The sequence below is a fragment of the Calonectris borealis genome, chromosome 3 (genome assembly GCF_964195595.1).
Source record: "Calonectris borealis chromosome 3, bCalBor7.hap1.2, whole genome shotgun sequence".
In the NCBI taxonomy this organism is placed as follows: Eukaryota; Metazoa; Chordata; class Aves; order Procellariiformes; family Procellariidae; genus Calonectris; species Calonectris borealis.
The window spans coordinates 117,509,214-117,526,698 of record NC_134314.1 but is presented as its reverse complement, the minus strand read 5'-3'; the positions used below and the strand labels follow the sequence as shown (position 1 = coordinate 117,526,698).

At 38.1% G+C, this 17,485-nt stretch overlaps 1 protein-coding gene across 1 annotated transcript in view; it reads left to right on the top strand.

Moving 5' to 3' along the window:
- Positions 1 to 17,485, top strand: part of WDPCP (WD repeat containing planar cell polarity effector) — a 159,003-nt gene that overhangs the window by 88,509 nt on the left and 53,009 nt on the right. Inside the window, exon 12 of the mRNA XM_075147603.1 lies at positions 478 to 601. Coding sequence (XP_075003704.1) covers positions 478 to 601 — 124 coding nt within the window. The remainder of the gene's footprint in view (positions 1 to 477; positions 602 to 17,485) is intronic.

The window sequence follows — 17,485 nt, the reverse complement described above, 5'->3', positions numbered from 1 at the left end:
ACTGTTGGCTGAAGGAGGTTCCTTAGACCTCAAGGCCATCACAAGAAGGGTTCTGTCACCCGCTGACCTAACACAATAATCCCTGAAAAACTGAACTTCCTTGTTGTTTGCCTAAGAGGACAAAGACAATTTGAGCTAATTGAGAGTTGATCTGTACTGGACAAACTTGTTCAAACTGTATTACTCTTATGAGTCATTTTTAATTGTACGCTGCTGGTGAGAACTTGATGTGTTATAGACTTCTTCATCCTTTTGACAGCTTTTGTTGCTCAAAGTCATTGTCAACTCTGCCTCAAAGTGAAAGTTTATATGCACATTTGTGTTTGTACAATCTGTCATATTTTAATTTTATCTCTCCTACAACAACATCACATTTCATCAGTGTTTTGAGGAATTTGACTGACTGCAAACATGAGCAACCTGTTGTAATTGAAACAGTTTCACTTGTTTCATTGCTGCTGTGTTTGAACTCCACAGCACAGCTTGAGGCAAGCCTTGGAACCTTTTATGCTCCAACAAGACCCCTCTTGGATACAACCGTGCTGGAGTACAGGGACCCAATCAGCAGATATGCAAGAAGGTTCTTCCACCACCTGCTCAGGTGAATGACAGTTTCAACTTCTATCAACTTAAAATTAATTGCATATTTCAATAACTACCTACTTTAATGTGGTTAACATTTTCCAAAAGGACCACCCCTGAAAAAAATGCATTCATTGTTACTGTTTGTTTAACTTGCACTTCGTTCCTTTCAAGTACAGTATTGCAGATAAAATGCTATTTAGAGCTCTTCTATCATCAATACACTTAAAATGAATCACCCTTTGCCTTTTTGCTTGATAGAAAAAAGATGGCATGCTTCTGAGAGATTTATATTCACCAACTGCTTGCATATTAACTATTGAAACAGCTTACAAACTTGGAGAAAACACCGAGTTTAAATAGATGCTAAAATGCAAATGAACGGTGCATGGTCCAAGACGTTTTTGTCTTTGCACCATTGAAATCTGAGCGTTTTGTTATTCTCATCCTCAGAGTTCTCATACAGAAATTCATATTCCAGTAATTTTCAGTGAATTTTTGGTGCCATTAAAATAAGAGGAGAAAATGAAGTGTGGCATTCGTCTGTAAATTATATGACATTAGGAGAGTCATAATACCAAATTCAGCTAGAATTTATAGTACATTGGTTTATTGCTATATTTTTCCTTCCTAATAAATTATAGGCTAAATTTCAATCAGTTATAAATATCAATATACAGCAGTTTAACCTGTTCATGTGTTCAACCACAAATACAGCTGAAACATTCCCTCTGAGAATTATACAGTGGGTGAAAATAAGGAGAAATGACCTTCTGAATGATACAATGTTTGTAACACCTTATTGAGGAGGAGTGTAGATGGACATGTTGAGAAGACTTGCAAGGCACCCTTTTTCAGTGATTCATCCAGATTATATACATTGTCTGCATATGCAAAGCTAGGAACTTTGATAGTACAGTTTGTGTTTTTTTCAAATCTTAAAGAGAAATATTTTATACTGTCTTCTGCATTTTGAATCTGAATAGGATCATCTTTCTGCTAAACAGGTCCATTCCAAAGGGGAAATTATTCTAAGTAGAAGAATGCTCCAAATATCTGCATAATATGCACTCAGCCTTTCATTGGAGTTTTCTTAATAGATGTGGCCACAATAGTGGGTACAAACTCTGCTTTTGCCTTTCTCCTAGAAACCAGCAGGGAAGATCTATTGCTGCAATGGCCAGCTGTAGTGGCTGTGGGCCAGTTGCCTGCAGAGGACAGATGCGGAAAGAATGCCTCAGAGATTGCTGAGAGGTGTAACTATAGTGCTCTTACATCTGCAAGAGAAAGGTGTATTCCCTCTGACTCAGGATTTGCTTCCAAATGCTAGCAGGCATGCAGAGGCATGGGGCCCTGGCTAAGCTTTCAGCCCTTGGGGCTGCTGAACACAGCTGAAACACTGACTCAATCCCCCTAGCAAACAAGAAGCTTCAGTGTCAGAATGCTGCCTGGACAGCGCGGGGCACAGACAGGAGGTGTGTAGGAGAGTCTCCCCGTGTCTTTTACCTCTGCTGTAAAGCAGCCCTTGAACAATCTACTGTTGTGGCAGTTTTTGGAACAAATGTGTGTTATTGTGCTGTTTCCCTATTGTCAAAGGGATTTGTATTCAACTGAATCAAAGTGATAGGATCATGTGATTGCTGCAGAACAGATGGTAATGCTTAAAGCTTATCTGAGAAGACATAATCTAAGTACAAAATGAAATGCTCAAAAATGGGAGATTTATCTGATAGAAAGCAAGGAAATGATGTCCAGAGTTGATCTTTATTGTATTAAAGTGGCTGTGCCTTAATTGGTGTTTATTTCCTTTTAGATGTTTTCTTAAGTGACTAGAATGATTTGAATGTAGGCTAAGCAGAGAGTACTACAGATTTGTTGGAGGAATGGTAAAACATGATTCTGGGTGAGAGAATGCCATCTAGGTGCGATGCAATGTCTAGGAGAATCATAGGGAGGCACAATGCTCGCTAATTCTTTCAGGCATGTGAAAGTTGCAGCCGCTGCTATTACGTCTGTGAGGAGCCAGCAAGGCAAGCCACTTCTGCCAGCCTGCATTTACAACTGTAGGTTCAGAACAAGAAGAAAAGTGAGGAGAGAATTATGCTCTTGCCTTTTCAGGTCACCATGTTATGCCCATGAGGACACTGAAAATGGAGTAGTCCTCTCACTACCTGTTTGTCAGAGACAGCAACTGTATCTGGGTGTCAGGAAGACTACATTTTAAGTCAATTATATGCTCTCTGTCTCAACCTTTGTTATTTATTTGATTTATTCACTTTTTTACCCTCATTCATTTAGCAGTAAATACTTGCAGGCTAGTTACAAATAGTTAATTAATCTCTTCAGAGTGAATTTATGTTACCGCCGATGTGTCTGCATGACCAAACAAGAAGACTCGAATGCCAGATGCACTGTAAACCGTCAATGCCAACTTGATGCAGCACTAGGGGACATTTGTTACTCTCTTGTGAGCATGAGGAGACAAAAGCAAAGTGATCACTTTGTTCCGTGTTGCAGCAAGAAGTGGAAGAAACATAGCGCTTCCTAAATTATGTGCACTATAAGCATGGCTGATATTCAAAAAATGTTTCTTGGAATAGAGTAGGGCCTTCTGCAATTCCTTTGGGCTTCAGAGAAAGCAAGCAGCAGATGCACAGAAATTAAATCTATAGGATAAGGAGCTAAAACACACAGGGAGAAACTCAGAAGTGGGGTAGGAAGAATGAGGAAAGTGGGGTTAGGAGCATGAGTAGAAGACAAGGAATTGGGGACGAAGGACTAAAGGCAGGGATAGGGACATAGAGAGTCGTGCAAAAGGGCAGAAATGGAGTACAGAGCGAAATGGGGGAAGACAGCTTAGGATGTGTGTGGTGGGCTATAGAGGAGACCAGACACATAAGGGATGGACAGGGAAGGGCGGAGTCTTTCATACAAGATTAAAACATTTAAACGCTTAAATGTTTCTAGATCTAAATCTGAAAAATGTTCATATAAACAAAAGTTTTCATCCCCCTCTCCAGCTTTCCTTTGAATGCCCCACCAATCTGCCTTAAGCTTTTTCTAGAAGGACCCACTCTTGGGAGAGAAATATTAATTCATTCTACATGCTGAGACAATCTTTGACCTGCCTGCTGAGTCTGCCAAAAAGGTGCCAGTTATTGTTGTACTTTTTAAGATGTGAGTGTCTGCATTTACTAGAATTGAGAAATACAGTTATCTTTTCAGAAAGGCTATCCTCACCTAGTAATAATCATGTGCCAATGATTTTAATCTTTACTGTAGGCTGAAAGGTTGTATATCCAGTTGCAAATAACTGGAGACATCCATTTTCGCATTATCAGTGAGATTATAGGCTAACTATTTTTCTACCATCAAAGAGATCAGTTTCTAGAAAATGCAGAATGCTGTGATAGTAGGTTCCCTCTTTTAGGTATCGGGCACTTTAGAAAGAGGATGCTCCGTCATTACTGGCTGTATTGCAAGTATGGGTTAGAAAATGGTGCTGCAACCTGAGATGGGCCAAAGAACACTGACAGCACAATTGAAATGGGTCGCAATTAGAAGGAAATAAAATGCCTTGCAACATGTTTGACGCAGCCATGTTATTTGTATCCATCGTTATAAAAGATAAGTTCTTAAATTTGCAAACCATGCAGCATCTTCAGCTTCCATGAAAATAGAAGCTTAGAGCTTTGCAGGTATAGGCCCTGAATATAGGATATGGAATACCTCCAAAAACAGGCGTTCAGTATACAAAATTGAAATTAAAGGCCTCTTAATTATATGCCAGGGATCCATTACAACAGTATTTATGGAATGAATAATTATTTTCACTTTAAATTCTTATCTATAATTAAAAAATACAGGAACTGAATTACAAGTATAGAAATGTATCTTAGGTGTTCCTTGCCACTTGAGTAGCACTCCGGTATTTTATTATGATGTCACTGCTTATAATAATACAATGCATTATATCATTATGTAAAATGTTGAGCAGAGGTGGATTTATTAGGAAGCCTTGGGGAGCTGTAACCGTCTTGCCCCCACCCTTTTGTTGAGCACTGCCTCCTAAGTGTATTTGTGTAATGGGGGAGTGGCTGCACAACCTCCTGCCTCTGTATAAGAGCCTCATCTAGCCGTGTACAGAACATGGAATGGGACGGAATAGTTTTTCACTCGTTAACTATGGCATCGCTGACTCATGGCTTTGCTTCACTCTGATCAAGCATTCGTAAATTGTACTTGTCATATTTTCTAATGCATGAAATTATCTTGTTTGTTTGACACACACACAGAGGCACAAACACACGCCTGCTCTGTTTTGTTCAAATTTTTCTGTCTTCTCAGAGAGACAGTGAGAAAGCAACGTAGAATGAGCTGGAGGTAAAGGCTGGGCTGGAAAGTAAAGTCTGAAATGCAGCTCAGGAGCTGTAGAATTAGAATGGAGCCACAGCTCTGTGTTTCTGCTGTGCCCTTTCCTCCTTTGTAATTCAGTTCTTGTGTTTCTGAATGCGCAGTTTAAGTATCTTTTTGCTTTTTTTTTAATATGGAAAAATAATAGGATTCAAAACCTTTTGGACTTTTCCATCTGATAATTCCATTAAGAGAACGTAATTGTTTTTTTTTTCCCATAGTACCAATATGTTTCCCTACAAAGCAAAGCTCTGTTGTAAATAACAAGATAGTGCATTTGCTTCTTTCAAGAGCTAAATGCAGCTCTGATCACATTCACTGGTAGAATTTTGGATGGATTCATGAAAGATTATCCTTTGTCCTAATCCAAAAATGAAAACCTCCACCATGTTTTTACTGTTACTGTTTTTGTTCCTTCGCAAATCTTCTCAGAAGTGTTGTGTACTCTTCCCAGTGTTCCATGTAAGATGCTACCGGTTAAATGCAAAGAAGAATTTAGCTACATGTTGGGCAGAACATTCATAAAGTGGTATGACTTTACACACAGAACTTGATAGAGCTCCTTTGTAAATAAACACTCACAAAGGAGATGAGAAAGTAGGTGGTCATTAGCATCAGGGGAGATCTGCTTCCAGCCAGTACTGATTTTTATGAATCACTTCACTATTCAAGAGTTCTGAAGTGTACTGCTATACTACCTGACATGATGCCTTGACATAGTCAGTTATCACTTAAGTCCAAGACAGCCTTTGAAAAGCTAAAATAAAGCTCTTTCGCCCTGCAGGTACATCACTTATGCAGTACTAGCTACCCCTTGGTAAGCAGGTTCCCGTATCACTGCACTGCAATCTGCAAAGTAGATATTCACTGTGAGTATTCCATTCTAAATAGGACCCTAAATCAAAGGTGAAAAAATGCCTCAGCTCCATAGGAATAGTTCCCAATCCCATCTGCTGCCAACTGTATGGAACTGAGGGACAGAGTGAGCAAAGAGCTTTTATGATCCTTTTTAAGAGCACCCTAAAAGTAGAATCTATAATTATATTGGTACATAGTGTGTCACAAAATATGTATAAACATTAATGATGACATGGTTCAGGACTAAGACTGTCTTTTATATTCATAAGGTAACCTATTAGGCATTAAATTATGCCTTCAGATAAAATGACCACTGATGTCAGTCAGGTTCTCTATGGTGGCCACATGAACAGAATTCATCTCTATGGGAGTAAGTTCAGTAGCAGCATTCTGACTAAAGTAGCACCTTCTGGAGAGGACTTTGAAGAGTCATTTTTTGTCATCTTGTGAAAACGATCAAAACCAAAGGTTTTCATATTACCACGGCACTGATGAATGAGAATTTCAATTGCTGTGATGGAACTGCACATGAAAAGATTCCCCTGGTCATGCTTCTTGACCTGTTTTAGAAACAAGAAATAAAGGCACCTATTTAACGGAACTAGATTATTTTTGCAGTTAAAGAGGTTAAATATCTCAGGAAAAGTTTAGAATGTCTTTGCTTCAGTCCTATGTTGCTAATGATTTTTTTTCTTAAACCAGCTCCAGAACACTTTTCAACTTCAGTCAGATGCTTTGATGCCACAGGAATGGCTCCAGGATTTAATTCTCTAGTGGTGATTACAATATGTAAGAAATATTGAGCAAAATATCAGGGAGGGAGGGGGAACAAATGACATGACATAATTGCTTGAGAATAAAATCGCATGAAGATAAACCACAAGAAATCTCTGTCAGAGATTTGGGCAAGATTTTGTGCTGAACCTAATGGGAGATATTGCTTGGAGCATGGGAAAAATGGCCCCTCCCACACACCTAGAGCAGTCCCAGAGCTACTCTAGTACGGAGCCATTTTCCACAGCCACCAACAGATGGCTGTTTGGTGGCCCAGAGTGCCATAAGTCCTCCAGTTCTCTGCTACGTCCCCACCCATGGGACTGCACTAGAAAAAAGGAACACAGAATAGCTATGCTGGACTAATGTTCTTTGTGCCAAGGCTATTCCCACATGCTGGTTAATCTGACTTTGATATTGCTACTTTTAGAAGCACATAGAGACCATTGTTTTATTGTGTTGTGTTGTGTAACTGATAATCTGCCCTTACAAGGGGCTTTTTCTTGCTGTACCAGCTGTGCAATTCCCCTGAAATCTGAGGGGCTTTGGGCGTACATTGAGTGCAGAAACAATGCGAATATACCATATTCATGGACAAGAACTCAAGAATAAGTTCTTAACAACACATGTCCACCCTTGAGCACCTGCAGTAAGTCAGCCTCAGCTTCCCTTTGCAGGTCATCATTTACCCCATCAACTCTACCTAGTCACTAATGGTATCTCCTTCTGGAATGACACTCAAAAATCTCTTCTTGAGGTCCTGACCAAAAACTTGAATTTAAGATTTTTTTTTTTCCTTGCAGTCTTTCCAGGTTGATTAATGTCTCATCTCTTTACCGAGATACTTTTTCTCCATTCATCTTCAGAGTCCTCCTGAGCCTCACCACTTCACTTTTCTGTATATGGACCATCTGACAATATTCTGTCTTGAGCTCAGCTCATCAGATCAGAACAGAACATGGCTTGGCAATCTGTAATCCATTTGTTGTGTGCAAAAAATTGTTTGTTTTCCTCCCTAAAGAGCTTTGTTTTTCTGACTTTTCTCCCACTTCCATCCAGTACCCTCCAGGAAGAGCTAATTGAATGGTCAGGCAGCCCTAGGCTTCCTATTTTCAAATGCAGAGCTCCCTTTTATGGTTCTTCAGAACTGAAGAGCCTGCTAAGGAAAGGATACCGTAAGTAAAATTTAGAACAAAAGTCAGCAATAGTCAATTGTCCAATAACTGGATGTAGTATCTTGGGGGTGCACCTCACCTCTCTTAACTTAATAATGTAGCATTTAGGTGTCTTACACGCTCATCTGGGCTTCCGCTGTAGTTAGTAAAAAGACATGGGCACCCAAAGGATGAGTAATCCCATCGAAGGGAGATGTCTAAGATAGCGTGAAGAATCAAACGTCAGTGCCTATCAATTAACTATAAAGGGAGCCTACCTGATTAGCTTAAATTAGCCATGTAAAGGTGAGCTGTTTGAAGATAAATGGAATGATTTGCACTGTAAATGTCTAGCTCCTGTATCACATTATAACTGGCCAGTTAACAGAAAGATCTTAGATGCTCAGTTTCTGTAATAGGAGAGACTAGCAAAAATATATGAAGAAGGATTTACAGAAAGACACAAAAAGCAGACAGGCATGCAGATAGGAGAGGATGGGGATGTTTCTTAGTTTACATTGATAACTGTTGAAGTATCAGTAAAACAGGTTATACTATAGATAGATAAACAGTAATGTATGACCAGCACTAGATAAAATTAATCCAGCATTTCTGAAGGTAGTCAAGCATAAAATAGCTGAAATACACACTGTGCTGTATAACCTCTTATTTAGAATGATCTTAGCACCTGAGGACAGGAACATGAGAAATATGTCAGTTTTTAAAATACAGTCTGGAGAGACCTTGAAGAACTATAAGTACAACCTCTGTACCAGTGAAATTAGTAGAAACTATATTAAAAAAAATTGTGAACATACAGAAAAATACGTTGTACTGGGGGAGGGTCAGCAGGATTTCTGTAAAGGCAAGTCAGGTCTCAAAACTCCAAATTCTTTGTTGTCAGCAATCATGTCAGTCAATGGATATCCATCTGCTACTGATGAAAGTTTGACCATTGAAGACCTTCTTGGAAGGTCTCCCACCAAAATGTCTTAAAGAACCTCAGTTGCCACAGGATAAGAGGGAAGCTCCCCTTTCATAAACAAGTAATTCATTAAAAGGTAAGAAACAAAGTAAGAGTAAATGGTCAGTTGTTAATGGAGGTCACCGATGGAAATTGTAAGTATAGCAGATCTATACTCATAAGTAACATGGCAAAGGAGCAAATACTGAGGTGCCAGCATTTGCTAATGATACTAAATTTCTAAGACTAGTAAAGATAGGGCCCGCTGTGAAGAACAGCAAAAGGGCTTCACAGGACTCAGTGACATAGTGTCAAAATTGAAGATAAAGTTAAATGTAAATAAGTTCAAAATGAAGAACATGGTGGGGGGTGACTCCTAACTTCATGTATAAAATGATGGAGTCTGAGCCCACCATTATTCTGGAAGAAATTTTAGTCTTATAACTCTAGAGCTATAAAATAGTCAGTTCAGTGCTCAGCACAAGTACCAAAAGCAAATTGGATGCCAGGAATTCTTAGAAAAGGAATAGACAAGAAAACAGTGAACTTCAGTTCATCTGAATTTTGCGAGTAGTTTTGGAGTCCCATAATCTGTAAAAGGATATAGTAGAACTCAGAAAGCTTTAGGAAGGGCAGCCAGGATGATTAAAGGCATGAAACAACTTTGGTGAAAGGAATGAGTAAATAGACTAGAATTCCTCAACCTATAGAGGAGGCAACTGAGATAGAGATCTATTAAATTGTGAGTGTTAGGGAGAAAGAGTAAATGACTACTCCCTGCTTCTTCTAATACAAAAACTAGGGGTCATGAAGTGAAGCTAACACGTGGCAGTTTCAAAATATAGTGATTCTTCACATAACATATAATTAAAATATGATGCTCCTTGCCACAGGATGTTGTGGATGATAAAATTGTATATGAGTTGAAAGGCAAGGTTCAGGGAAGAGAAATTCACTGAGGAATACCAACACAGAAACCACCTCTGGCTCAGCAAATCCCTGAACCACAAATTGTTGGAGACTAGGAGACTTAGGGAAGTATCACCACATGCTTGCCTTGTTCTTATATTCTTTCCTAGGCGCCTAGCTGTTGGCAAGGTATTAGGTTAGACGTACCTTCGGTCTGAGCAAATGGTCATTCTTACGTTTTATGTTCTTGTACATGATGCTGTGCAGAAAAAGCATAAAATACTCATTAGTTTTCTGTTTGCTCCTTAAAAAATGTGCCAAACTTCATACAATCAAGGTTCTAGAGGATTTCTTGTCTGGCTTTCCTGTGGCTATATTTGCTGTCATGGAGTTCTTATGTGTGGGAATTTTATGAGCATTACCACTGCATTATTTTATTATAAAGAGATGTTATTGGCTATTGACAAACCTAGATAGAAAAAGTAAATATACTGTAATGGACCTGTAACTCAACAAGTGATTCAAAATTTGGCCCTGCACCATGACTTTGTAATTAGATATTTATCTTTAGGCAGCCAGCTTTAGAAAATATTGAGCTAATATATTTTCTCTGAGAAGTCTTAGCACTGAAAAAACGCATCTTATCCAGTGTCAGGCATGAGGGAGAATTGGCCCTGTACCTCATGGAAAGTCAAGGAGGAAAAGGGCCTGTTCATCTTAACTTTAATACCAAATTTCCATCTGCTGCAGTTTGAAATTGCAGAGATATCACACATATACAATAGGGATTTATTATAGAGGCAGCAACTCATCCTTAACCATAGCGATGATACTGGGCCTCTGTTACAGAGCTGTCTTTAGTGTGTAGACGTGCTGATACATTTGCTCAATAAAATCCAGCTTTCAAGACATACTGTTAAGTTTACATGATCACCAGAGTGAGAGGGATAAAGCTGGGAAAGAAGAAAAGCAGAAGCGAATTAATGCAATAAAGGCTAGGATTTAACAGACAGGGTTGAGTAAAATAAATGTGAAACAACAGGTGTCACTGACTCTTATCAGCATTTTTAATTAACATCTGTTTTTAGCCCAGAGTACTTTGGAAGAGTATGTTGGAGTGTGTCTGTATTTAAAGATAAAGATAGACTGTTGAGAAGTTACTAAGTAGTAAGAGGTTGGGGGAACGGAGAGATTTGGGGGTGGGGGGGCTCTGTTGGCTGGGGGGGTGTTAGTTGCAGCTTAGAGAAACCTGAAGGAAAGCCACTATGATAAAATTGCAAGGTAGGGAAATACTGCTATGGCAACAAAATATATTATCTTGAAGTAAAATGAGTATGAAAAAGGAAATACAGAGTGTGGGAAATTCAACGGAAGTACACATTACAAGAAGAGAAGAGACTGAATCTAGTTTAAAAAGAAATAAACCATCATAGTTTCAATTTATATAATAATAATTTATAGCAGTAATAAAGTGCTGTTCCACAGACTTTTATAGCACCTACTCTTGAAAATCTCAGTGCCCTTGATAGACATGAAAGAATTATGCTACATAGTAGGAAAATGTTGCTGTTGCTCCCAACAGTCATGCTTTTCAGTGGCTAACCCCAATTGACCAACATCACATGGGAAACATGCGACATAAATGTTCAGAGAATCAGGATCTGTTAATTAATATTTCTTTGGTTTAGACATAAGACAGCTCAATAGTTTTAAACTAGTGCTATTTTATAGTTAATTGAGCAAAGGTCAACAAATAAATGATGTATCTATTTTATAGCTAAAACTACTACTTTTTCTAGAATATTTCATACATCTAGACTATTTCTTACTGAATATGTATTTTAAAAGTTTAAATCATGCCTTCTTACTAAACTACTTCATTCAAAAATTATCTTGGTTCACTTGAAAATCTGACTCAAAAAATGCCTGGACAGCTTTTCTTTGAACACGGAAAGTCTGTTCTGAGAAGAAGCATGTATGTTTAACATAGAGTCATCTGAACTATTTCACACAAGAATACATTTAGGTTTCCTAGAGCAGAATATCATCCTAAAAGATACGAATCACATGGTAAGATTAATTTTTTTTTTCGGGGTGGGAACGTCTTCAAGATTCACAGCCAGTTACAGCCCTCAAGGGCTTTCTCTGGCCGGGGAGTCATACTGTCTGGCTCCCCTTATTAGCTTTCTCTTTCCTCCTATTCTTTTAATTTGGTTGGTTTGTTTGTTTTCTTGCTTCATACCAGAGGGTACCCTTTGATGTGAAGGGCATTCGGTTCTACGCCCAACAATCTATAAAGTTATAGGTGGACTTCCTTTAGTTCAGAGATACGTAATTTGACAATATAGTTCAAGTAACAGAGATTTTGGGTGGCTTGAGATATTTGTGCCCATTTCAAATTTTCTCATGGTTATTCACTAACTTTTACTTGAGACCTATTTTTGTATGACCTTTGAAAGGTTCCATAAGGGATTTCTTTTTAAACAAGTCACTCAGGCCCAAATCCAGCACTTCACTTAACATGCCCATATTTAGGGCCCATAGAAAATTATAGGTCATAAACCCATACTTTAATGCTTTGTTAAATTTGGGCCTGAAGGGATGTATAGATTATACCTGGACAACCTATAGAGCTTCTGCATCTAAAATACAATTTAGAAGATTATCCCCTTGACTCACATACATATAGACCTGGTGGCTGTTTCTCTATTAGCCTTTGGTGTGCTCTGCAGCACTTTCTCTTCATCAGTACGAGAGTATCTTACAAGGCAACAAGGTTGTGGACCCCCCCGCAGAGGTTTGGTATCCTGTTTAATCTAAAAAACCAGTAACGTAATAGCATGAGGTTGGCAAAATAATACCACTAGCATCTCACAGGTCATAACTTACCAATGAATCCATTGATTCTTCCGTCAGTTCCCTACTAACTTAGAGAATCATTGATGGATCTCAACCAACTTTACAGAGGGTAGAAGTCTCAGAAATAAGCAAAAGCCTGCCAGTTTTGTGAAAATCGGCAACCAGTTAGGGTTAAATAAAATGCAGGAGGTTATCTCCATCCCAAAAAGCTACAGCGAACATTCAGCAGGTATATGCTCTGCCAATCGAGACATGCACTGCTCAAAACCAAACACAGTCTGCATTGCCTCTTGCTCAAACCATTGTTGGGAGGGAGCTGAGTATACCCTGCTGGGAGAAGGACACTATATTGTCTGGAGCGTATTTTGGCAGGGCGCATAGGGATCAGGTGGAGTTACTGTGCTGAGGCCTGTGTAGGAGGAAGCGTAGGAAACTAGTCAACAGTACTCTTTGCTGCTCACAGAATATTTTCTTTTAAAAAACAGCAGTTACGGTTTAAATTTCTGATTGTGATACGTGACACTTTTGGTATGCCTTTGCACATACATTGGTGTTGAAATAGTCTAGCTGCAGTAAACTAATACCCAGCAATTAATTGATTTTTGCCAAAGGAGATCAGTAGCATCGGGGATAGTCTATTTTCCAGAGAGTTCATTATCCAAACAAATAATAAGAGATTATGAAGTGAATTCAAAAGTTTTGAGCCTGAGTTCCCCAAATCATGAGATTCTGAAACACAAACTTACAGTCTGGGGAGAGAGGAAAAGACAGGTTCTTTGGAGAGTTCCTGGTCTTTGGGCTGCATTCAATGGTCTGATTTTGTCTGCAACTATCTTATTTAAAATAGGGTCCTACTGAACTCATTAGGGTAAAATGGTGTCAGTTTTTGGTTGACTTTTGTTTAAAGTGTTTTTTTAAAGTGTTTAAAGGATTTTTTAACAAAATGTAAGATCTTGATGTATTTATGCCTCTCCAGGAACTCTAAGTAAGGTGCCAGTATTTCAGCATTCACTATAAAATGCAGGATATAAGTCTTCGACTAATACTATATTTTATATATAAAGGTTACATTGCAATCTAAGTTTTCAGAATTTACTGAAATTTTACTTTAAAATATTTCCTTGAAGGTCAATAGAATTTCAGGGTTGTCATTTTAAGGCTGCGCTGAAGTTACACCATCTATACCTGACTTCATTACAGATCAATATTTTTCATGTGAAATATATAAGACCTTAAGTCCTGGACCAAGGTTCTTTAAATGGGCTCTGAAGCTGTATCCTGAAATACATCTAAATGTCTTAGTCAGTGGTGTTATGTTCAACAGTTGGTTGAAAACCAATCTGTCCCCATTTAAATCAACCATTTAGCAACCTAGCCACGCACTTTTTACATTCTTTAACCTGATAATCTTTAATTATTCTGGCTCAGAATTCCACTGAAACGGGGTGCAGGGTCATTTTACAGATGTTGTTCTTTATTTTAATATTGTCTAATTTAAAAGGAAAATATTTCCGATAATAACTATATTTTTTGAGGAAAAAAAAGCATGAAAACCATTTCTGTTCCAAAAATTGCTGATATGAGAACTTATGGGAAACAGCTTCTTTTATGAATAATTATTATTATTGTGTTTAAGAAATGGGCAAGATGCCTAGAAATTGAATGAAAGAATGAGCTATTAAATTGAAATATTAAATGAAATAACTGAATTAAAAGTGATCATGTAAACCCTGCAGTAAATGTTGGGAGCTGTAGCTGATTGAACATATTTTCATCATCTGTTTTGTATGCTTAAATACAATTGCTTGATGTAAGTAAACACTTGATTGATATTCTGAATACTTTAAAATCTGCATATGCATCACAGAATACTGAACAATTAAAACTTAATTTCAGTGTAGTTTGATTACATGTAAATTATTTCAATATTCATTTTTTCCTGTTCTGTTTGTTCAGTGCATATTTAATATTCACTTTTTGAATGCATATCACCCTTGATTGGACTGTGAGATGAGGAGGACTCTGAAATTTCTTCCATTAAAAAGGATTGCCTTATAAATATTATTTGTGCCACAGCTCTTCCCCTGCAGATTATTTTCTAAATGTTGTGTATCCTTATTGAAGACAAGGAAAAAAACTGCTGCAGCCCTCCTTTATCAGCCCAGCACAAGGAATATGCTTACATGGTCAATGGGCATGTCTAAGAAGGCTTGTTGGTTGTAACTAGTCCCTAAAGAAATGTTTCCATCTTTTCTGCACTATATTTCTCTCTTGCTTGCATGAACTCGCTCTCTCTTCCCTTCATCCTCCCTCCACATGATTTTTTTCCTGGTTCCTGGACTTTTTATGAGATGTTTTAATATTATGGCTAAGTATTACAAATATTTTTAAGTTGACCATTTTCAGCCTGAAAAATGTATCTCTATCTTTAAGTGACCACATTCAATTTAGGTGTTGTGGAATACAGATGAGAAAATTCTGCCTTTTGATATATTTGTAGAACCTCTCATAAAAACTGAAGAGAATTCTTTTCCCTTCTCCCCAGGCCCCAATCCGTGCACATGGTTTTGATCTACAGTATTTAAAATCACCTTATTTCTGAACATCCAGCAGGAGGAAACCCTGGGCATTTGATTCTCTTTTTATTTATGCTGGTGAAAACCAACAATAGCCTCTCTGAAGTTAATAGATAAAATTATATTTTTTTTAAATTTCTTATGTATTTTATTTTAAAAAAAAAAGCTTTTCTGGCATCTTTTCAGTTAAGTCACATTCTCAAAATAGAAACAGGCAGCAGGTCTGCCACTCCACCATGGAAGGCAGGTCTGGATTCTTCTGTGCCTTGACCATTTTTGACCCGCATGACCCTTGTCATATCACTCACATTTCCCTTTTGTTTCCTTGTCCATACAACAGACGTACTAATAGCCATCTTTTAAAATTTTTGTAGGTTACGTAGAAAGGTTACATAAGTGCATATAATAACAGTATTATTTTATTATATGAGAATTTGAATTTAATATTGTATGTGCTAAACAGCTTGCAGGGAAATGTTTTCCTATCTGGCCTGTATAGTTGATCGCAGTTTGAGAGTTTTAAACCTGAAGGTCATATTTCTGTTGGCTATCGCTTCGACCAAACAAGTGGCTGAACTTCATGGTTTACAGGCAGATTTCCTTATCTCTCTTTTTCAAGAGACATATAAGTCTTGATTGCCGGAGTTATTGTGAAGCAAGCAATAAGTAACAAGGTGGAGGGAGGGGCGGGAAGACACTCACTTCAAGACCAGTACCCTGTAGATGCCATTTTAGAAAGCAAATATTGTACCTTGTAATTGTAGCACAAGAACAAAAGGGAGGGTGTTTTGCTTGGGGGCTTTTTTGTTTGTTTGTTTGAGGAGCTGATAAACTCTAAGTGAAGTGTGCTAGCAATAGCAAGAGGTCTTCCCACGACAAACCATGCTTATAAAAGAGACATTATTAGCTTGAGGTCGGTCTCATGGTGTATAGGACTCTCTTTAATTGTTTCTGTAGAATAAAAACAACACAACTTCCATGCCAAAGAGACTCAAAATAATAAGTATCTTCTAGTAAAGCTAGTTTAAAAAAAACAGGACATTCTTGACTGATTTAATACTGTTTACCTAAGTAATGCAAACTTGTCACTCTTGTTTGAAACCTCCAAGTTATTTTAAAGCAATCAATTTATAATAATTTACGAAGTATCTGTGACTGTTATTTCCAACTCTTTTGTTTTGTGAAGAGCATTTCTTGGATAGCCTTTTTTTCCCCCCCTTTTTTTCCTTCCGTACAGATCTGAAAATAGTGGGTTAACTTCACAGTTTTATGAATAGGGGCCATAATGAGACTGAAGTATGTGTGTTGATTAAAGGAAAAAAAATTGAAATCTTTGTGAAACAGCAAAGGAATGACAGCTTTAAGGCCATGATTCCATTCTGCAGGTCAATCAAACAAAAAAGTTACTTTACATTTTTTGGTTGCAGGCATTATTGCCTTGGCTAAAGCAAATGTCATTCAAATAGTCTGTAGAGATATCACTTTGGAAAAACAAAATAATGATGCAGACATTCTTTTTAGCTAGTCGTATAGCTGGTTTCTGTTTGGTTTCCAATTTCCCCTCTAAGTACTAAGAATGTATATTTAATCCATAATTGAAAAGAAAAATGTGCCGGAAAAAGATATACATGATAGCTATTCAAGATACACATATTTTAACATGTACTTATTTGTCTTAATTAAAGCATAGCTTCAGAAGCAGCATTGTGTTTTAATGGAAAATCCTTCATAGAAAGCATGTTGAAAAGCTTCAGATACATAGATGTGCATGATAAAACAGTGGTGCACTGCCTGTTCCCCAGTGATCAAGAGGTTAACCTTAATTCATCTCTTCCCCTCCCTTAAACAGGTTCTGTGAGGAGGGCTGCAAATTAGTGCTTGGAAGACACAGCAGGAAGATTAGCTTTAGGGAGGAAAGGACTCCCCACTCCAGCTCTTAGGAACCTCACCTGGAGAGTGCATTTCCTTTTCTACTTAGGCTAACGTATTATGCCTTCTTGTCACGAATGTTATTCCTTGAGGAGAAGTCCTCACCGGCTCTATCTTGCAATCTGCTGAATCATTCCAAGTGTGCGGTAGAAGAGAAGAGAGCAATAAGGCTGTAGCAAGAGGGAGGCAAAAAACCGCTTAGGCTTTGGCCAGAAACACGAATCCCAGTATCGTACATCGTATGGGACTCCTTCACCTGCCAAGGGGAAGGAGGATTCCCATGTTTCCCCTGTGCTCACACTGGCCTGAAGAAGAGCTACAGCATTGCCCACTGTTTCCTAAGATACCCTCAAGATACAGAACTGAATAAATGCTGGGATTCATATGATGCTGTCGGACAATATTCATTGGGCCAGCACAAACTACACCTTTCTAACACTGAGAAATCACAATGCTGCTCTTTACCC